General features: G+C 32.5%; 2 protein-coding genes and 1 non-coding gene across 3 annotated transcripts; all 3 read right to left on the bottom strand.

The window, feature by feature from the left end:
- Window positions 1-7,420: 7,420 nt before the first annotated feature.
- LOC148930565 (F-box protein PP2-A15-like) lies at window positions 7,421-10,482 on the bottom strand. Its single transcript, XM_089066978.1, has 3 exons — window positions 10,005-10,482; window positions 9,404-9,522; window positions 7,421-8,148 (listed from the first exon to the last, which is right to left on the bottom strand). Exons 1-3 carry the CDS (start codon window positions 10,314-10,316, stop codon window positions 7,695-7,697), a joined length of 885 nt encoding a protein of 294 aa, XP_088923104.1. The 5' UTR covers window positions 10,317-10,482; the 3' UTR covers window positions 7,421-7,694.
- A 4,196-nt stretch (window positions 10,483-14,678) lies between these two features.
- TRNAR-UCU (transfer RNA arginine (anticodon UCU)) lies at window positions 14,679-14,751 on the bottom strand. Its single transcript has one exon. It is a non-coding gene; the product is annotated as a tRNA-Arg (tRNA).
- Window positions 14,752-15,380: 629 nt separating this feature from the next.
- Window positions 15,381-19,894, bottom strand: LOC148930563 (pyruvate kinase 1, cytosolic-like). The gene is made up of 16 exons (XM_089069149.1): window positions 19,597-19,894; window positions 19,409-19,505; window positions 19,207-19,304; window positions 18,920-19,075; window positions 18,576-18,653; window positions 18,224-18,355; window positions 17,859-17,939; window positions 17,679-17,750; window positions 17,498-17,587; window positions 17,076-17,220; window positions 16,778-16,866; window positions 16,406-16,501; window positions 16,190-16,257; window positions 16,015-16,114; window positions 15,848-15,907; window positions 15,381-15,753 (listed from the first exon to the last, which is right to left on the bottom strand). The coding sequence occupies exons 1-16, from the start codon at window positions 19,663-19,665 to the stop codon at window positions 15,601-15,603; spliced, it is 1,584 nt and encodes a 527-aa protein (XP_088925275.1). The 5' UTR covers window positions 19,666-19,894; the 3' UTR covers window positions 15,381-15,600.
- Window positions 19,895-22,397: the final 2,503 nt, after the last annotated feature.

Raw genomic sequence — 22,397 nt, 5'->3', positions numbered from 1 at the left:
TTTTAGATTTAAATGTTTAATCTGTGATACTTTGAATCTACAATTATTTCCCTAATTCATTTTTTATGAACTAACTACAATGAGTAGAACATCATAAGTTTGTTTTTAGTTTTAAAAATAACTTATACAAATACAATAGCATTTCATATGATATTTATTACAAATTTATGTAACAATTCAACATACGATTTTAACATATTTGTGAATAATTTATTAAGTGTTCCCTATAAACCAAATAGTCACAACAATATCAATTAGAATTGGAAATTCCAATGAATACTATGTTTAGCCAAAAAAGGGAAAATGAAATTTAATTTTAAAACTCATTTTTTAAAAGAAATTGCTAAAGTTTAGAACTCCTATTTTTGTATTAGTAAAAAATTGCTAACATAAACTAGTCCGACCCGACCTACTACACTTGGCATCACTCTTATCCATATATGAATATTATTGTATTGTTGGTTTGTATTTTGTGTATTTATTTTAATTTTTAGGTATTATTTGTTATAATTCTAGATGTTGGATTATTATTTTTTTAGTATTGAACTATTTAAAATTATAAATAAATTCGGATTAAAATTACACATCGGTTCCGGTTCGGAACCGGAATCGACCGGTTCTAAACCGGAACCGATCGGTTCCGGTTCCGATTCTTGAATTTATGAAAATTTAAAACCGGTTAACCGGTCAACCGGTCCGGTTAGAATCAGAACCGGCCGAATAAGCAGGCCTAACAATAAAGCAAAGTTCGTTCGGAGTTTAGCTATTAAATCAAATTAAAGAGAAATTAAATAAAGAGAATGATGATTTATGCCTCTTGTCTTGACAAATTTAATGATTTCATTGGATACCAATGACATCACTAACATTTTAATTGTTAATAATTAATTTACGAACCTTTCAGTACTTCCTTCATCCCATGATAGATAGCACACTTGGATAGTGACATGAGATTTTAGAAGATGTTATTTTGCGTGTTGAGTGTAGAAAGAAAATAATATATTTATATTAATGTGAGAAGACATTTTTATTTAAAAAGAAAATGTGACAATTTTTTATGGTGTAAACTAAAAAGGAAAGTGTGACATTTGTTATGGGACGGAAGGGGTATATTTTATGGTGGCAATGATAATTAAGACAAACCCAAACCCTAAGCCCAAATGCCCCATCGGGTCGATACAAAGTCCTTGACCTACAACTCTTTGTTATCCCTGATCAATTTTGAAGTTTATGTGTGAAGTTAATCTGATAATTTAGTGAATGAGTTGAGGATACTGCAAGGAAAACTTAAAATAAAGAATTAGTACATAATTAAAATATTAAAAAAAACTATGTATTCAAAATACACAATTATACTCCTATAATTATTCATCCATTGAGGTTGGTCATGTTGTTCTTTGCAAATACAAGTCCACCAACTTTTAAAATCTCAGATTGAGGCGGTGCACCTTGAGATGAGTCGGTGTGGGTGGTTGATGAGCTAGAAGCAGCTTCAACATCGGTGACATTAGTTGTGTTTGCTCATTCATCTTCAGTTATCAAGTTATGCAGGTGTAACATGTGTGTGGAATCTTTCATGCAATATTTACTCAAATTATTAGAGTATACCATAAACATACTCAATGTTCTTTTATGCTGCCTCTTGCCTCTAAGCAAAAATACGCCGTGTTTTGGGATATCCTAAAAATTATAAATTGAATTTGATTTAATTTTAGCAAATATCCGGTTACCCACCAATATTCATTCATGGTAGTATTACTAATATAGAGTTCATGATTCATTAATGAACGGCAAGCAATCCAAGATGAAAATGAATAGAATGTATGTAGCATGGTAGTACTAGAATTTAAAGAAGTAATAATTTATAAATAATGCAGACAATAGTAAATATGGGGTGTACAAATTACCAACCACTTCAACATCAAAATCATGTCGTTGTTATACAACTATATATATGTATATATTCCTCATAAAAATGACCCAACATGAACATCAATGTGCGACCGCCCAATCACAAACGAACCCTTCATTTTGTTCCGATTAATAAAATATAGGAGTATACAAATTGATTGTAACGGTATTATATATATATTGGTAAGAAATAGAAATAACAATTAAGCTCGGTTTGGATATGGCAGATTATTTATTATTATTATTATGGGAAAAAGTAAATTAAATTTAGAATTTAGGGAAAATGTAACTGCCGCAGTTTAGGCATTGATTAATTAAGTTGTTGTTTACCTTATTACCTATATAAACTTTGTAGTTTTGGCTATTGTGAATTGTGATTATCCAGGTTGCGTGTTTTTGTATATTTTGTCTTTGTGTGATTTGTTTTTTCTTGGTTGTGCGTAGTTGCAGGTCTCATTATCCTAGACCATTCGATTTGTTCTAATACTACGATATAAGTTATTATTAATGAGTCATTCACTTCTTAAAAGGTCTCATAAAAGGGGAGGATTTTCCACTCTTTTATAGATGAGAATTATCACCAAGTAATGTCGAACATATTTTTAGAGATTTTAACATAAGTATAGTCCATGAATCACCCAATTATCTTATTCTAGTACTCCCTCCGTCCCACTCAAGATGACCACATTCTTCAGTGATACGAGATTTTAGGAAGTGTTATTAGATGAAATAAAGTAGAGAGAAAAAAATATAGTTGAATATTTTAATGAGGAGAGACCAGGTTATTTTCAGAATTGGAAGGTGACTATTTTAATTAGGACAAACAAAAAAGGAAATGTGACCATCTTAAATGAGACGGATGAAATATAATAATTTAGTTCTTTATTTATATCCATATCCACGTGACGTTTGTATTTTCTTTGCCACACATAATAGGTCGTAAATGACGACCTATAGCTTAATTAGGTCTGTGAATTAGATGGTGTTGGGACAGCAAGCGTCACCCTAGTTAAGTTTTAAGTTAACCAACTTTCCCAGCAATAAATTCATCTGCAGTTAATTCTTATTAAAGTATTACAGCACCATATAAAATAGCACCACTTAATTGTTGAATCAGAAAAACCAGAACAAAAAAGAGAAATACATGAAAAATATTCTAATTGGGGTTTAATGAACTCTAAGTAAAGATTAAACACTATTCTATATAGAGTGATGCTAAATGGCCATAATGTGGCTAGCCATAAAATTAAAATATTAATAAAAATCTGTACATTTAATGCTGATTTACTTGAAATCAGTTCATCTTAAAAGTACTAATTTTTTTAAGACTAGTATACCCTTGTGCATAAATAGGGAATAGAGTACAATCAATACTAAATACTTTTGAAAATATTAATCATGTATGTGTAACGTTTCTTTTGTGTAATATTTCTTTCCGGTTTTTCTTTTTACTTTTATTTATGTTTTATAGTACAGTATTATTATTAATTTTTAATATATAATTATTTTTAAATTAGAATATAAATATCTTCATGATATTAAAATTCATTATGTATTTATATTCACTTACAAATGAAATAATTTAAACTATATTATATTTAACATTAATAATTAAATAACTTATAAATAAAATAAATGTAGACATTATACTATAAAATTATTTTATACTAAAATTAATTCAAATTTTTTTGAGGAAAGATTGTTCCAATATTAAAAGTATATACTATAAAATTGATGGTTGGAGATTAAATGAAATCTTTAAAATAAATTGGTGAAATTAAATTCGTATTTTAAGTGTAATAAGGGAACACTTAATAAGGAAATACATAATTAACTTTTATTAAAATAAAAATAGTGCAAGTAGTTTGAGACAAGCCAAGAAAAATACTAATAGCATTAGACGGATGTAGTAGTAACTACTCCCTTCGTCCCGCTTAAGATGACACGTTTTCCTTTTTAGTTTGTCCCAACTAAGATGACACATTTCCTTTTTTGGTAACTTTCTCTCTCCAATTAATACACTCAACCACTTTTTCTCACACCTATTAAAATATCCATCTATCTTCATCTCTCTACTTTAATACCTACACCCACCTTCTCTCTCTCTAATTAAACACTTTAACCAATAACTCCTAAAATCCCGTGCCGGCTAAGCAATGTGTCATCTTAGCCGGGACGGAGGGAGTAGTAAATTATACCAAGTGAATTGTCATTTAAAGGTACAAGTGATACAATAAGCTCTTACAAAGCAATGAATCTTAATTGTTATAAACAAACTCAATAATAAAATATTATATACAACTAAATCTATAATATACTATTGAATATTTACAATTACAAAAATTGAATCAAAGATAAATGGTATTTCCACATGAAAATTAATTAAAGTACTTCCTCTGTTCCAGCTCATGTGATTGATTTTTTTTGTTGTTGTTATTTTGGAAAAATGATAACAAATAGTTAAAGTATAGAGAAAGTAAAGTAAGAAGGAGAATAATGTAGAAGAGGACTTTCCCCTATATTATTCTCTTTCTTACTTTACTTTCTAAAACACGTGCCGAAAATAAGTCAATTACTTAAGCTGGGACGAAGGGAATATAATTTTTAAATTTTTATTGAATCGATGGCTAGTCTTTGATTGATCTTTAATTCAATTGGAGATCTCAATTAATCTTCCATGCGATTATAACTTTTATATGATCTTGAATTTATTCCTAATTTTTATCTTAGCTTTTAGGTGTGGATTATTGCATATTATTCCATAGTATATTATTGAATTCTAAGGATTGATGATTGAATATTACTACTTGATTTTGGTTATTTTGAAAACTGATAAATTAGTGTAAGAACTGATTAAGATTCAATTTTAGCTTTGATAATAGGGAGCGGAAAAATCTATAATCGTTAACTGGAATCGATAGAATAAGCATAGCTCATTACAATATAACACAATGATGCAAATAGAAAATATGTGCAAATATCTCTATTTATAATACATTGAGACATAGTACAGTTTATAACTCAAGTGGTTTTAAAAATATAATGATCGTTATAATAATTTGAAAACCTAAGTTGTATCATTCACATGATTGTAATAATATTATTAGACTATTCAACTCATTTGGGGGTTCAATTGATACTGATTCAAATGTAAATTTTCAATTTCAATTATTCTTGAATTTAAGAGCAATTTTTTATTAATATCTAAGTCATTTATATAAATAAAAATTTAAAATATATTAAAATATTAAATAATAATAATATACTCTACTAGACTATAATTTTCATACTACTAATTACTAATATACAGACTTAAACACCGTAAACACCTATATAAATACTTAGTAGTAGTATATTAATCCATTAAGATACTATATTTAAATAACAATTGATAAATGATAAAATACGGAATTACACTATTAATATTATACTAAATTAATTTAGAAATTATTTTTATTTTAAATGGTAGTAGTACAATAGAAGTGCCTAAAAATAAATAAAGTTAAGTAAAAGATTAAATTAACTTTATGACTTCCAACTCCAGCCATTCGCCTAAGGCCCATTCCCCCACACGTGAATTCCTAACTCAATAAATTTTGTAAAGTAAAGGGTAATTTTGTAAAAACACATAAACATTAAAGAGACTTATTAATTTATTATTTGTTTCTAATGTATAATGACCAAAATATCCTATTATGGCCAGCCATAATGTGGCCATATAGCTTTATCCTTCTATATAAGGGGTGGTAAAATGGGTAGCGGGTAATAGATAATTCCCATTTCGACCCGTTACCCACCGAGTATTGGGTACTTGCTACCCGGTGATAATGGGAAACGGGACGGGATCGGGTAGTAAGTTTTGCGGGTAGCGGGTATACCCGCTATCCGCGAGGGTATACCCGTTAATCCCGATAATACCCGTTATTATTAGTATTAGCCATATACCATTTTTTAATACTCCATCCGTTCCACATTAATTGAGACGTTTCAAATAGTTAAAGTGGAGAATAAAAGTAAGTAGTTAAATATTAATAGCCATATACACACTCATTTTGAAATATTAAAAATAAATAGTTATAATGGAGAAAAAGTAATAGAGATAATAATGTAGAGAAGAGTATTTATATTATTATTTTTTGAAAATGAGTGAAGAAATGAAACACTTCTATTAAGTCGGAATAGTGATAGTACTTTATATATAATATAAGAGTTCTTTTGAAATATTTTTATATTCTACCGAACATACAATTGAAAACTCACCTGAACTAGCTATAGAGTGTCCCCTCACTTTTATTCTAATTCTATATAAAGCTTACCATCGATAATAATAAAGTAAATTAGGGAACATCGACGGCTATTAGGATTTCGAATTTTTATTAGGATTTCAAATTAGGGAACATCGATATGGTTTTCAAATTTTTTATTAGGATTTCGGGTCGGGTACGGGATACCCGACACGAGTATCGGGTAATCCCGGTATGTCGCGGAGCGGGTATTTGAACAATAAATTTGGCTAAAATAGGGTACAAGTACCCGACTTGTCGGGTACGGATACCCGCGGATAACCTGTTTCGTCACCCCTAATTCTATATTATCAACCTACATAATTAATTAATTGGCTTTTGGCCTTTAAGTGTGTTCAAGAGGTGGGAAATATATATACTCTTGATTTAGATTTTAGACCCACACAAATAATTAATCGATAGGAACGTGCCATGATATTCAATTATGACAAAACTTATATATATCCATTCCAATTAAGCTTTATTAATTTTATTTATATGTGTTCTTCTTCTATTAATCAGAAATTAATTAGTCTCATTTCGTGATTAGTCATATTTACTAATTTAACTATATGCGTGCCTCTTCTGTTTATTGGATTATGCCGCCCCATTATTTTTTGAGATAAGATTGCATGGCCCAAATTGATCGATCTGTCAACATTGTCAAAATAAAATAAAATAAAATATAACCTGAATATTTATTGCAAGGGGTGCATACCAATTTTATAAGTTATTGAACTATTGATTTGTTCATTTTACAACTAATTAAAATTTAAACATTGATATAGTTTGATGACTTACTTTCATCACATTATTGAACGTCAAACAAATTGACATCACATTTTAAACAACCAAACAATGTCATATACTAAATTAAATAATTTTATTAGTTGAATTGTGATTAATATTAAGAAAAAATAAAATGAGAGGGAGCAAACAAGAAATGGAAATATTTAAATAAAGGTAATACAATATCGCTTAATCGCCTACAATGTGGCGTTTTGGTTGATGTCCATTGACACGTAAGTAAGTCACCCAGCAATGTTAGCATCAAAATTAGTAAATCAGAACAAATCAGAATTTGGCAAAAATTACAAGATTATAGGAAATGCTATTATATTCATTGTAAATTAAGATCGACATATTTGAACCAATTACTCGAGAAAATGAACGAGATTAAATTATGAAATTCACTGGTCTGCAGAGATAGGAACAAGAAAAGAAAATTCAGCTATAAAAGGATACATTGATGGAATACAAGTTTATACACAAAATTGAATTATATCTCACTTTTGATACAAAGGGCAGATTTTATAAAAAAATATTCTGCTGAAAGCCTTAAACATATGAGAGAAATACTACAAAAAACCCACAAAATAAAGATTACATGGACAGAGAGAATGATACCTACAAACAAAGTATACATGCTTTTCCACAAGTGTATTAGTGTATGAGAAAGCCCTACATCGAACCAAACAACATACACAGACACACCACTCTTCACTTCCAAGTCCCTCCTCTTCTCTTCTCACTGGGCATGATCAACACCGAATCGACGCAGAGGCCGCCTTTCGAATGCGTGCAGTCGATTTGTTTCATCGAGAACCTTACCTCGGTGGGTGGATCTGACTCGTTGACTAGGAACTCACCCACCTTGTATTCAATCCAGCAACCTCTTTTGTAACTTACGTTAGCAACGGCCTCTGGTGTATCGTCTAGGAAGCACTCGCTTGACGCGTGTTGGCCATCTGAAGTAGACAGCTGAAACCGCACGGGCTTGATATCCCAGCCATGGGTGTGATCAAAGTGGGAGATGCGGCGCCCCAGCCTCCTGGAAAATCTCCCGAGGTGTATCCTAAACGACAGAGTGTATATATCTGGTGGGAAAGGGAATGTTACTGAGCCATCAACTTCAAACCACCATATTTGCTGCAAATATGCTACAACACTGAATCTGCAAACAAAAAAGGAAGTATAAACATGTGGTGCCCAAATTTGTACCAGCAGCAGTACCAAATCCGGGTCAAGAACCGCAAATAGGTCGAGACCCGGATCCAGTGGCTTCCAAAAATCCGACAAAATCCAAATATGCCACCGGAAAGGTTTCAAATCCAAATATGTGTGTACCATCAGATGGTGAATAAATATTATATTTTCATATATTGTAACCACCTAAGAAGAATAGAAAAGCAAGAAAGTAGCAATTTACAAGTTAAAAGGTAAGAACGATCCTAGTACAAGACAGACGAAGAAAGATGCACATGACCTGAGTTTTAAAGAACACAAAGATAAAATTTTAAGTACTTTGTAGAACTCATCCAGAAATCAACTCAATAAACAGGCTGTAGTATTTATACTGTGATACCTCATATCATTATCACAGTATAAGAACCTAATGGGTTGATCTATAGAAAATTCACGGGAATAACATAATTGTAACTTGTAAGGGCACTTGCTGACCTGCTGCTACACAGAAAAGGCCGAGCATAGCTATTTCTACCTTTAGTTAAAAATGCAAGATATGACCAGCAATTTTCATCTTCCAGAATGGAAATTAATGAATAAGCACAAGTTTTCACTTTCGCCTCTAACTGGAGAAGAGTATCTGTTTAAATTTATGCAATGATTCGTCTGGACTTATACTTCCCTATATAATGTGTATTAACGTCTTTTTCAATGTCAGGGAACCACTACAGCACACATTCTTATTGTCTTAGATTATTTCTGAACATACAATTCTGCACCATTCTTTTGCTTCTAAAGCTCAAATATCTGCCAATCAGAAGCCATTTTTCATCTACATGTAAAATATAACATCAAGTGAAATAAAAAAGCATCTGAACCCAACGGGTAATTTATCAGTAGCAAATTATCTAAAAAGTAAAACACTCGAGCGAAGCAAAGTGATGAACAAATGATATAAGAGAAGAAATAGAATTTAGAAGCTCGTCATCTGGAAAGTTTAACAGCTCTTCTGGGTTCATGTTCCCTGGAAACATTATAGTCAGGAGTTTCTTTCTTATCTGATTTAATATAGAAACCAAACTGAACAGCCCATGCTCCAAACAGTTAGGGATATGTGTAATAAAATTTAACTAAGATACATAGCTTACAACCATATCTGAAACTGGTTCAAAACTCTTAGCTTCAGTGAGAAACAAAATGTCAAGATGTGAGAATATATCATGCATAGAACGCTGCACACTAACCTGGATTCTTCGGTAGGAACCCAATTCCAATATCTCCTGTCATCGATACCAGTGATTGCCATTCCCTTAGCTGATATTGACATGCAAACTCTCCCAGAATTTCTGTCCACCCATACCAACTGCATATTCCCAATGTGGAATGAGAAGTTTATTCAAAGAATTGAAAATGAATATATTCACTTAACTACTAAACATGCTAAGTAATAGCCAGACAATTCGGCAAAATTTTGACCTTTGCAGGAAATATGATGATCAAATAGCATTCAATAAACCCCCTTTTGATAATTGGAAAGTCATTTATACACAACATTTTGAAAAGAAAATAACTCAGCTGACAGGAAACTACATTCATTCATACTAAACGAATCCTCCAAATCCCAATGATCGCAGCAGTCGAAAACACAACTAACAAACAGAAAGCACAAAAGGTCAAAAATCCAAATCACTGCAACTGAATCAATTCGAGTCAATCAATTGCCGCAGGAACAAGATGATTTCGAAGTGATTGAATAATCAGACAGACAGTAACAAATTTCAGCAAAACAAGATAAAATCAAGCTGAAATTAGTCGAAAAAAGGCGAAAATACATCGAGGACGTGCCTTGTTGCCGTCGTCCAAGGGGTTAGGGCGGGCGAGGAAGGCGAAGATGTCCTTTTTGGAGAGGCTCTCGCAGACGCCGGGATTCGACAGGAGCTGGAGGAGGTGGTGGTAATTGGAGGGGAGCTTTGCCTCCCACACGGCGTCGGACGACGCGGCGCCGCGGAAGGAGCGGTTCAGGCGAGCTAAATTGCATATCTCCGGCGGCGAGAGGTAGAGAAAGACGCACGCGACGCAGCTCTCCGGTATGTCCCCCAAACCCGGCCCGCCGCTGCCCGACCCGTTTTCCCCCAAATTCGACAATGATGCCCCCATATAAACGCAATTCGCGCCTGAAATTGCCGTTTGCCGGTGATTCTGGAGGAATATTCCGGCGGTGGTGGTGGCGGGGGAAAGGGAATTTTGTGAATCGGCGGCGACTCTGCAACACTACAGCTCCGCCATTACTTTTTCGTTCTCGTTTTTTTTTAACTTTTAATGGAAAATGAAGCAATAAATATCCTTTTTATTTTCTTATTGCACAATATTTAATTATGATCTCTCTAAAGTTAGTTAATTGACTAATTTGCTCATTTTTTTAAAAATATTTCAATGATGTCTCAATCTTTCAACTAACTTAGATGTGAATTAAATTCTTTTTATTTTTTACTATTAGTAATTTTGTTTCTGTATTTTTCTAACTTCAAATTGAATCGAAGTTAATGGTTTAAATCAATCATCCTAGAGGAATTGGCATTGGCACGATAGAGTTTGAGTTTTCTGATAATTTGAGTTATTCGAAAGATGAAATTGACAACATGATATGATTTAGTCAGTAACATTCAAATATACTCGATTAATTTAAAGTTGAAATATTAAAATTGAGAATTAAATTATGATTATCTTTCAAAATTTATGCTTTTTATATAGTAATAAATTAAACATAACACTTAATAAATTCGCAAAATTTGTATATATGAGCCTTATGCCATCAATAAAAATTATTTAATTACTATAACATGAAATGATTTAGATACTCCACATAATGTAGGAGGTTGGGAGATCAGTTATTTTTCAAATATTTTATGAATTTAATTATAAGTACTTCAATTTTTTTAATCTAAATTTGGTTTTATTGTCTATAACTTTAATCCTTATTTGAGTACAAAATTTAACAATTGAAAACGTTAAATTAATAATAAAGCTAACAAAAGTTTATTTGAGCACAAATTTATGTATCCCATATTCCAACAATTGTAAAGTGGAAAAAAGAAAATGCTAACAATTGTCAATTTAAGTGGGACCTAATTTAGTTTGAAGTGTCTTCAACGTATCTAACAACATAATTTTTATGGGAATTTGCATAATTTGTAGAAAGAAAAGTGGGAACCTTTCCAACACGTTTTCTGACTTGGATAATGTCAGAAAAAACAAAAAATTGTCAAAAAGGTCGGTGTGGAAAGATATTAATTTCATTTAAAATATTATCATATGTATCTTATAATCACGAAAAAGTTACTTTTGGCCTAAATAATTACGAAAAGTATTTCTATATAAGTTTTAATCAGATGAAGTAAATATTACTCCGTAGGGGTGTACTAGTATAACAACTAATTTTAAAGTTACAACGTACATCCAACCACGTGCTGCCACATGGCACGAAAAATGCAATATTGTACACAGAAAAATGCAATACGCATTTGTAGAAGCTATAAATGAATTTCGGCAGATTGCATTTTTGTTATATGCAGATTGCATTTTTTATTGTTAAGTTTTGCATTTTAGATATTGACTGTTTAAATTGCATTTTATATATAGACGGATTGCATTTTTATATGTGAAAATGCAAAACTTAACAATAAAAAATGCAATTTATGTGAAAATGCAAAACTCAACACTATAAAATGCAATTTACATACAACAAAAATGCAATCTGCGAAAATGCATGTACAACTAGATTGCATTTTTGTGTTTAAAATATTGCATGTTTTGTGCCACATAGCAGCACCAGATTGGATGTACGTTGTGACTCTAATTAAGGGGGCACCCTAGTGCTCCCCTTACTCCGTATTAGCTATTTTTCACCAACATATACCTATAAAACGACTTTAATCATATTGGCACTTCAATAAATTAGACCATAAGTATTAATTAATTAAAATGTATGAGTAATCCTATGACATGATATAAAATAATTAGGTAGATGGTGAAATATTTTCAATCATATATAGTATCGCATTTAATTTTGTTTCATATCTTCGCAGTTACAGAAAAGAACGAAACAAACACTAAATTAAAGTACAATACAAAACAGACAAATCTAATGGAATCATTTTTATTCTTTGGCAAAATAAATTCTATTGGACAACATTTTATTAGCAAGAATGGATTGTTTTTAGTATCCATTCACTTGATTGGGTGGTGACCAACCAATCGAGTCGCCCACTAATGGAAATATACTTAATAATTAATTTTAAAATCATAGCACATAGTATAAGTTTGGGCATAAATTAAAGGCTAAAATTTGTGTCTGAGCATAATCTGTTGGCACGTTAAAAAGTGTGCATCACATACTGCTCATTAATAGTAGTATAATATTTTTACTACTCCTTAACAACAATACATTTTTAAATTAGGATTTTTGCTACCCCTTAGAAAGTGTGCATATCACATTAATAGTATATTACTCCAACAATACATTTTTTTTCTCTTATATAGGATTTGAAATATCTTTGCTTACGTATAAGATCTTCACTATCTTCCTATATTTATCTCACAATCTTATTTTATTAGGATTAGATAGCCTTTTAAATTAGGATTTACATTGAAATTTTAGCCTATATAATAAGGCAGCTATCAATTATCATGTCTTTAATTATTATGAAAAGTATGAAATGAAACTAATCTCTATTCTTTCTTCATTTTTATCGTTTACGGCATTCTTATCTCTTTTTATTTCACAATTCTGGAAGTTTGAAGGAACTCGAAGTCTATTCTATCTACATTCTAATTTTAAATTGTATGCACATTTGATTCTTTTAGTTCTATCCATCCTTAGAAAGGAACATAAATTATCGTTAAACTAATTCTAAAGAAGTCAATATTGAAAGTAAAATATGTAAAGAAATCAGTTATAAACTCAATATTTGTTTATTTAAATGACACACATTTGATGGATATTGGACTTTGTAACAAACGATCCCTCTTAAGGATCGTCGTCATCATTGGCTACTTCTTGCTCACATTTGTTACATTACACAATTAATACAGGATACTAGACTTCGTAACAATCGACACCTCTTACTGGCACTTGTCCTCGGTAGCCACATCCACATTTCCCAGTGAATATGGCTTACTTCTTTATCATACCATCATTTTGTGAGTCATTGTTCTACATTATTGACCCACAAATATTACAAACTGAATACGCCTATAAAACACATTTTCCGAAAGAGGAGAATAAGTGGATTTAATCTATAAACCCACATTTATTACTACTATTTTATAAAACTAATATAGATAACAAAGTCCATAACTTTATTTAGCTCCTAAAATGTAAAAGTGCACTATTTAGCTACTTATCGTTGGTAATATACATGTGTGTGAATGTGATCTTTAAATTATTGAGTAAAAAGAACACGTGTACGCCTATTATAATTAATTTGTGGGGTATTCTTTATCAAGCACTGCCCCCTCAATTAATGTACTACTACAAGTTTCAAGTTTACATAGTATTTAACAGCTTGCTCAATATTTTGACAACTTTCCTCTTTCCCCTACTAAATAGGAAAGTTTAAGGTCACCTCACTTAATATGACTTTTAAATTTATAACCAATCTATTTTAGTTGTCTTGATTTTCAGATTTGGAGTATATTGTAGGTCACATTAATAATAAAAATCAGAGTTTATAGTGTTTTATTTAATATTTCCATAAAATATTTCTTTTAACTTTTGTTTTTTTTCCTCAAACTTTAATGTACTTTGTAAAAGTCATGTTGTTCAAAAATAACATCTCATTTCATGTAAAATGTTGAAAGTTTGAGACTCTAATAATAATCTCATTCATAAAAAGACTCTGATAATACTTATCAAATCTGTAAAATTCTCTTCAAATACGTAGGCATGAACTTGTATATTCACAAAATTCCTCTTTCTGCGTATCGGTAAAAGGAATCACTCAGTAACTGTATCCTATTCATATTTTTGCCCTGGACATTACAAGAATGTTTGATGAAAAAAATGAAGTGACACGTTTTAAAAAACATGCTAAAAATTGAGGAAGTGATACTATTAATTTTAAAAGCAACAATGTGAGATCATTGATCATGACACAAATGAAAAATCACATCCTAACCACTTTTGTGTGTTAGTTAAAATATTCGTACCTTACCCCCACTCAAATAATACTACTACTTCTAATATTAGTGAAATTACATAACATTGGCAAAAAATAAGTCAATGATAAATTAGAAAACGGTTCTCTTTTGCCTAAAACAACAAGATTTTATTTTTGACACATGAGATATCCTATAACTATGATGGTGAACAATACCAAATATCAGTAACGAAATTCTTAACTGAATTTGTTAATTACTAGGACACCATTGTGATATATGACTAATGATACAATATAAATAGGCTAAAAAGTTAAAAATTTACCTAACTTATTAGAAAAAAATTGTGATCAAAAAATGAAACACGCCCAGTGGGACTCGAACCCACAATCGCCTGATTAGAAGTCAGACGCCTTATCCATTAGGCCATGGGCGCATCTTGTTACTATATTCTTTATTATAAACTTTATTTAAATATAGCATTAAAGTTTATCACCACAATCTTATCTTGAACTTAAAAATGCTTTAATAGCTCAAAATTTGAAGCAATTATTATGAATTATAGTGAGAAAATTAGACATTAAATATTTTGCTAACTTAATCTTATATTTTGTCAATTTTTTCGAATAACTATTTCCTCAGTCCCATTTAATTCGAAATAATTTTTATGGCTCCACACTCTAGAGACGGCACCACAAGGCATTCATAGTTGGCTTCTTCATGATAGATTAGGTATTTCTTATATTCGTTAAGTTATTTCGGGTATTATCCGCTGTTTACCAAATAAAATACTGAATGGGAACCATTTTTTTATTATGAAAGGTAAACACATCAATGGCTTATTTCTCTCATTAACATGACATATTAACCTTTCATAGAATATAAAAAAGTTCTCATTCAGATATTTTTTTTTTTCTAAAATCACCAAAACCAAGAATTTTGCCCAAGGTCAATTGGTGTATTATATTCTCGATATTTAACACTATTGACATGAATTAAAGCCAAACAAAATCCGGATTCAACGATTTTACCACTTTGAATGGACAATTATTTTCTCACGAGAGATGGAAAACAAACACAATCTCTCATTGTTTAATAGCAGTAATAAAAAGTAATTTTCCAAGAATTACATCACGGTAAAATAATACACCCACCCAATATTCTTGCCAAAAAAGGGTGTTAATATGTAAAATGTAATCTATATCCATCCAAAAAGGGTGATGTCTACTAGTTTCATGTCACACTCAAACTTCCCCACCAAAAATGTTTGGCTCCATCACTTGTTTCAATCTTCGAGTTCGATGATCTTCACCACGGAAGCATCTCCGACCTTCTGGCACACGACCACTCGGTCATGGGACTTGATAACTCCAGAGGCCTTCCCGTGATCAAGTGCAACCTTCAGAACAGACTCATTCGTCGCGTTTGTGGACCCAGCCTATTGAGACAAATTCAAGTAAAAGCTCGTTAGACAAGAAAAAGCTGGTGTTAAAAAGAGCATTCATCCGAATGGGAGAAGACGAGGAACTTACTGGATGTCGAGGATCAGCGAGTAGAGGGAAAAGACCTCGTACTATAAGTGATTGCCTTGCCTGAACATATGCAGGAACAGTATAAGTAAGCATCTTATTGCGAAAACGTATAACAGAATCGTGGTTTTATAAACAGAAATATAATCTTGATGTAGCTAAAAGACTACCTCAAATGCACCACTAAAACTCCACTTAAGTTGATTAGTCTTTAGCCGAGGAATGACAACAGAGAGCACGGGCATAGTTGGCCTGTACTTTGCTATCAATCTGCATATACAGGAAGATGTTTAAGATGATGCTAAAATCATTAACTTGAGATGCATCTTACGAGTCGAACAATACCTTGCAGCTCTTCCAGATGATGTAAAGCATATGATGACAGAGGCCTTCACTTTAAGGGCCGCACGGACCTAAGATGAAGCACAGAGTAGAGTGACTTAATATCACGATCTAAGCAAAAACTAAAATACAGATACAGGCAACTGAAGTTTCGATCAAAATTCTTTTGCACTTTAAATTTTGGTCCTGCTATTCTTCTTCAGTTGTTTAGCAACATACCGCAGAGGAAGCAATAGATTCCAAGTGGCTCATTGGTTCACCAACAAACTTCACAGTCCTCTTGAAGTACTGATCTTGATTGAAGACCTTCTCTGCCTGTGATGGAAAGGGGAAACTGGAGTTAGATATAAGAATTTGCCGGTGTTTTTGTCAATAACGATATTTAGGCTAGCAAGAATTCTTCATATTAGGTAATCAAATTAGGCAATGGTATATATTGATATTAATGGCAATTTAAGCATCAAATCTGTAGTGCTTTGCACAGTGAAAATAAAACGTATTGTGATTAACATATTGCACGAAAACTGAAGCTTCAAATCAAGAAATCTCAACAGTAGAAATAGTTTCTACAAGGGGTAAAAGACGATTTACCTCAGAACAGATTTTCCCAACGGTAGAAATAGTTTCTACGGGATACAACCCACGCAAGGTCTCAGCACCAAGAAGAATTGCATCACATCCTGAAAAAAATACATTATCAGCATCGTTCAGCCAGCTGATATTTGACCAACAATTAAAGACGACCAAATGATAAACTCAGATAGTAACCAGATGCAAAGAAATCCCTTGAAGTATTAACAGAGAAGAAACGCAAATGAGAAAAAGAGCTTTAAGAAAATTTATCCAAGCATTTGATCTTATCCAAAAACGATTTTAGCCAGTCGCTTACCATCCAAAACAGCATTAGCAACATCAGTTGCCTCAGCACGAGTAGGCCTCAAATTGTCAGTCATGCTATCAACAACACGGGTTACCACTGCAGGCTTCCCAGCCATGTTACATTTATAAACAGCAGACTTCTGAAACAAGAACACCTGCAGATACAGAGAAAAGAAATTATTCCAAAAATTATAGAGCAGATGAAAGAAATTACATTATATGCAAGTAATATGCAAGAAACAGACCATAAATATCATACTATCATCTTTGCAAGGTTTAAAAGTGAAATCAGCCTGGTATATAAAGACTAAAGGGGACACTTGAAATTGCAAATGAAAAAGATAACAACTATAGAAGCAGAGCCTTGAAATTTGAGACACCGACTAGATAAAAACAAACAGGTGGGGAATACAAATATAACGAACTGCTAACCTTCTCAGGTGGGAGGTCAATGCCAAGATTTCCACGAGAGAGGATGATGCCATCAGCCTCCTGTAGGATCTCGTCAAAATGGGTTAAACCCTGCAGACATCAATAGGCCAAAGTAGTCAGTTAAAGTTTGTTGTAAAAGTGTAATTCAAACCCGCAATTATAGAGTGAAGCCTCAGCTTACCTCTACATTTTCAATTTTAGCAAATATTTGAGTCTGACTCAGATCACCATGCTTTTTCAGAAATTCACGGGCCTGCAAAGCAAAACTATGAGATTCCAGGCATCCAGATAGTTGAAAAGGATTATACGTGGAATTCACATTAATAAGAAATCAAAATCAGTTTTTCCTCAGCCACTATACCTCACGGACATCCGATGCATGGCGCGTGTATGATAGCGAAAGAAAATCTATTTTATTCTTAACACCCCAAGTACTGATAACCTGAAACAAAAGCAATGTCTTGAATATTAAAACCCTAGCAGAACAAATAGGATAAGACAGAAATACAGGAATGTAAGGAAACAGCATAAAGTTTAGGTTTCAAGGTGGTCACTTTTTCAGCTTTCTTTGTAATCTTAACAAGTATTATTGCTATAATCAAAGTTTAAAAACCTTGAGAAAGTGCGGAAGTGGTAAAGTTCATCAATATGTCTTTCAGAATATCCTCCTTTTATGATGAGAGAGAAACAGATAAGTTAAAAGAGTTATTGCACGGCACCACTCACCTCCTTATCCTTTTCAGATAGAGTAGGCAGATCAATTCGAATTTGTGAAGCATGCAATGTAAATAGCGATCCTGCCAAGGTTGCAGAATTCTTGATAACACAAACCACATCATCACCCTTTACTTCATCAACCTGCCAGCCAAACCACAAATTTCAGGAAACAAATCTCACTGAAATAGTTGATTATATATCCGGCATTAAGGCAAATAGATTCAGGGGAAGATGAACAAGCTCATGAGCTAAGTATGCATAGGTAATATAGGAGTGAACTAGGTATGTGAGAGTTATTGACAATACAACTAGGAGAACTGATTTTTTTTTTAAAAAAGATATAAATAACTACACATCTTACCTCAAGCCAAACAGAAGTAGTCTCACTTCCCGTGAATAGGTACTGACCGACAAAAATGGTGTCTCCCTTGTTCATCGCCTGCAAACAACGACCTTGATAAGGAATTGCAACAAGGAAAAGGCCTAAAGCAAATTAACAATGTCAAAAGAATGTAGCAGTACTCTAAGAAGCAATATCAACAGTGATAGTGATAGCTAGAAACATATTAGTAGCAGCTAAGGCAACAATAACAGTTGCAAATAATGCTGATCATACATATAGAAATTTTCAACTAAAATCGCAAATCGACAACAACAGATTGGAAAAACACCAAACAAATTTCACAAGGTGATTAGTTAGTGAACCTTGGCCAATCCAGCGAAGTTGATCGGCAGAACATCAGATGTTGCTTCTTGACCTTGATCAGGAGTCAAAATAACCTTGTCTTCGGCTTTGAGCGTTATAGACGTCTCGCGTTTGTTAACAACTTGCATTTCAGCACCCACCGTGTCTAACATAACCTGAAAAATTTTTACAAACCAACACCATTTACATTGATACAACCTACTAATTGTTTCCTGTTCAAACTAATTCCATTAAACATAACTCGAAATCAAATAAAAAAACAAACCCAATAGCTCAAGACACTTACAGCACAGAGCTTCTTAGTGCTCTTGATAGCAGTCTTCAGATTCTCCAAAGTCTCCTGGTGAGAATCCGCGTCGCCCCATGAAAAATCAAATCTTGCAACTGCAAATAAACCAAAAAAACAATAACGAATAGTAAAATTAGATCAAAACCCGGAAAAAAAATACAAAAACAAAATACTCCCATATCCTAATTGAATCAGTTACCGGACATTCCAGTCTTGAGGCAAGAGGAAATAACTTGGACGGATTTAGAGCGCGGGCCCAGCGTCCCGACGATCTTCGTCATAGCAGGGAAGAAACTCTGCACACACACACGCACATGAGATGAGTCGCAAAAATCCAAATCGACTAAAATTGGATCCGTGAGAGATGAAAATAGGAGAAATTCAGACCGCTTTGGATGGCTCGAGGATGGTGGCCATCCGGATTGGCTCCTCGAGCAGCAAGTGAGTTGAATGCATCTTGCTCCTTGGGTTCGAATTCGTGCGAGTAAACAGGAATTCGAGCAGGAAAAAAAAAATTGAAATTGAGTAGTGTTTATTTACTCTATATATTCCTGGTTGTAGCTCTACGCTTTTGAATGGGAGAGAGAAGCTAAATACGAGGCAGTGGAGTTTTAGGTTTGTGTAGATTTCTTTTTCCCAAAGAAACCTCTGAATTTTTCAATGGTTTTTCAACCCTTTCTCCGGTTCGGCGCAGCCCCCGGTTTTAGCTCTCCACTTTTCAGAGGACTCGTTTGGTTTGCATGATTTCATAAGATCAAATTAGATATTCTTTAGATTATATACTACACTTGAAATTATAAACAAAAAAAAAAAAATTTAAAACAAAGCTAAAAAACCAAACAAGCCCTAACATATTTTTTCCAATTTAATTTACTGATATTTCCCGTAATATCCTTGGACAGAGACTCAATTATGGTGATTTTTTTTATTACTATATTTTAGATTTACCTATTTTATTCAGTAGATAGCAATTCGTACTTAAAGTAAAATAATAATAATATTAGTAATAAAAATAATAATATCGCAAAGATGAAACAACAGCGTTATGCACTCATACAATGAACCTTTATTTAAATAGGAAATTAATAGTAATTGTGAAGGACGACGTAACGAAACTAAAAATAAAAAAATCACACAAAAAAAGTAAATAAAAATATAAAATAAATTAAAATAGAAATAGTGAAGGTAAAGAGTCAAAATTGGATTTAGTTCTAAGGTAATACGAGAAAAAAAGTTAATTACTATATTAACTGAAATTAGTTTAGACAGAAAATTATGTAAATGGATGTAAGGGAGAGTGAGGAGTAACAAAAGGGACATTAATTAAAACATCAATAATTGATGATGATTTGCTGGGTTAAGCATCAATAAAGGTTGCAATGGCTTGTTGGAAAATCTGCGAGATTTTTATCAGTTAATTATATTTTCTTCATATCATTGTTCGGTCATCAGCATTTATTCCTCTTTCTACTCATATTATTTATGAAAAAAATTCCACGCTTTGGTAAATTTACTTTTCGTTTGCAACACAACTTAGTGAACAAGGTATATCAAAGTACTATGGGTCAATGACAAAAAAAAAATAAAGACATGTCCCTTGCGTACCTAAAAGAACTGTTAAATACAGTAGTTTTTCTAAAATCAAAACCAACTAGGATTTGTTTACTAGTGCTTTTATGACAAATAGTATATATCATTGATAGATTTACCTTCTCTCTATTTTATTACTCTTTGCTCTGTATTAATAGATTTATTCTATTTTTTTCCAGTTATATTTTAGTTTTATTATAAATGATAAGTAGATATCTTTCACTAGTTTATTTTATTCACATTTTATTATAAAACTAATATATTAAATGAGACTCACATTCCACTAATTTATTCAAAGGCTGAGATCCTCTGCTGTGAAGGGGTGCAAGCTGGGGGTGTTGTCCCCCACAATCATTATTTTATTATTTTAAAATAAAATTATGTTAAATGAATAAAATATTGAGGGACAACACCCCCTATTGTACACTCCTCCACAGTAAGGGATTCCATCCCCTAATTAATAAGACTCTTATTGTGGAATGGGGGGAGTGGTTTTTTTTAAATGTTTCAACATACTAACAAAGTACTCTCACTGTCTCACAAAAGATGTCACACTTTCCTTTTGTCCCATAAAAGATGTCACATATCCATTTTTGGAAAAAAGTTCTCTTTCACCTGAATATAAAAATAATATTTTCTCTCTTCATTTAACACACAAAATAAAATCTTCTAAAATCTCGTGTCATCGCTGACATCTTTTATGAGACGGGGGGAGTATATTTTTGTTGGTTTTCCTATCTTATCATCACTTTATTTCGCTTATTTTAGTATTTCTTATACTTTATCATCTCTTTACTGAAAACACTTCATTTTCGTTTCTTAATTTATGTGAAAAAAAAATATCTCCATTTTTTGGTACACGGTTTAAGAAAATTGTAGTTAGTAGTGAGTGAAGAGAAGATATATAAAAAGAATGAGAACAAGAGCAGCCTCTCCCTAGGCCAAGACTGGAGGCATTATATCATTCTCTTATTTTTCTGTCTCAGGCCACAATCCCCTCAATGGCACATTTTCCCACATTAGAATATTAATTTGCTCTATAGACAATATAAAAACTGAAACGAGTTCATAGATAATAATAAAACTGAACTATGACACCATATATAATTTAATAAAATCAAACAAAATTTTCAATTGCACTTGGCACTCTGCCCGACGTATGTCCAACTTCTTGAGTAATCCCACACATGTGCCCAATTTATGGAGTAACCTGAGTCATGCGTCCAACTTCTTGAGCGGTTCATGTTAATGGCCTGACAGAGAAGAGAATCTTTGTTTAGCGCCAGATTCATATTTTGTGGAGAGGGAAACAAAAGATAAATGCGTGAAATGAGGAGTGAACTTCGATGTATGCGAGGGAAGTATTTATAGAATTTGAAATTTATAAAAAATCAAAAATTCTAACACACCACCCCGTTCTGGCGCGCAAGCCACAACGGTCATCGCGAGCGGACGCGCCTCTCCTGCGGCCTCACGCCCCTCCCCACGCTCGGCCTTGCCCCTATTTTCTCCATTGTATGTGCACTAAAGGAGAGAGATAAATCCCTTAGTCCATAAAAAATATGACACATTTATCATTTTTTGTTGTCCACAAAAAT

Source organism: Salvia hispanica, chromosome 3 (assembly GCF_029641045.1).
Source record: "Salvia hispanica isolate PSC_SH4W2 chromosome 3, Shi_PSC_v1, whole genome shotgun sequence".
NCBI classification, from domain to species: Eukaryota; Viridiplantae; Streptophyta; class Magnoliopsida; order Lamiales; family Lamiaceae; genus Salvia; species Salvia hispanica.
Note: the sequence above shows the minus strand (reverse complement) of the source record. Positions and strands in the feature narration are given on the sequence as shown.

Coding starts and splice junctions, on each gene's coding strand:
- LOC148930563 (XM_089069149.1), bottom strand. CDS start 19,665: ATGCATTCAACTCACTTGCTGCTCGAGGAGCCAATCCGGATGGCCACC. Junction 16,867..17,075: donor TGCTAATGCTGTTTTGGATG/GTAAGCGACTGG, acceptor TATTTTTTTCAG/GATGTGATGCAATTCTTCTT. Junction 16,258..16,405: donor AATCTATTGCTTCCTCTGCG/GTATGTTGCTAA, acceptor GCTTCATCTTAG/GTCCGTGCGGCCCTTAAAGT.
- LOC148930565 (XM_089066978.1), bottom strand. CDS start 10,316: ATGGGGGCATCATTGTCGAATTTGGGGGAAAACGGGTCGGGCAGCGGC. Junction 9,523..10,004: donor CCTTGGACGACGGCAACAAG/GCACGTCCTCGA, acceptor GGGAATATGCAG/TTGGTATGGGTGGACAGAAA. Junction 8,149..9,403: donor GTTCCTACCGAAGAATCCAG/GTTAGTGTGCAG, acceptor TTTTGTTTGCAG/ATTCAGTGTTGTAGCATATT.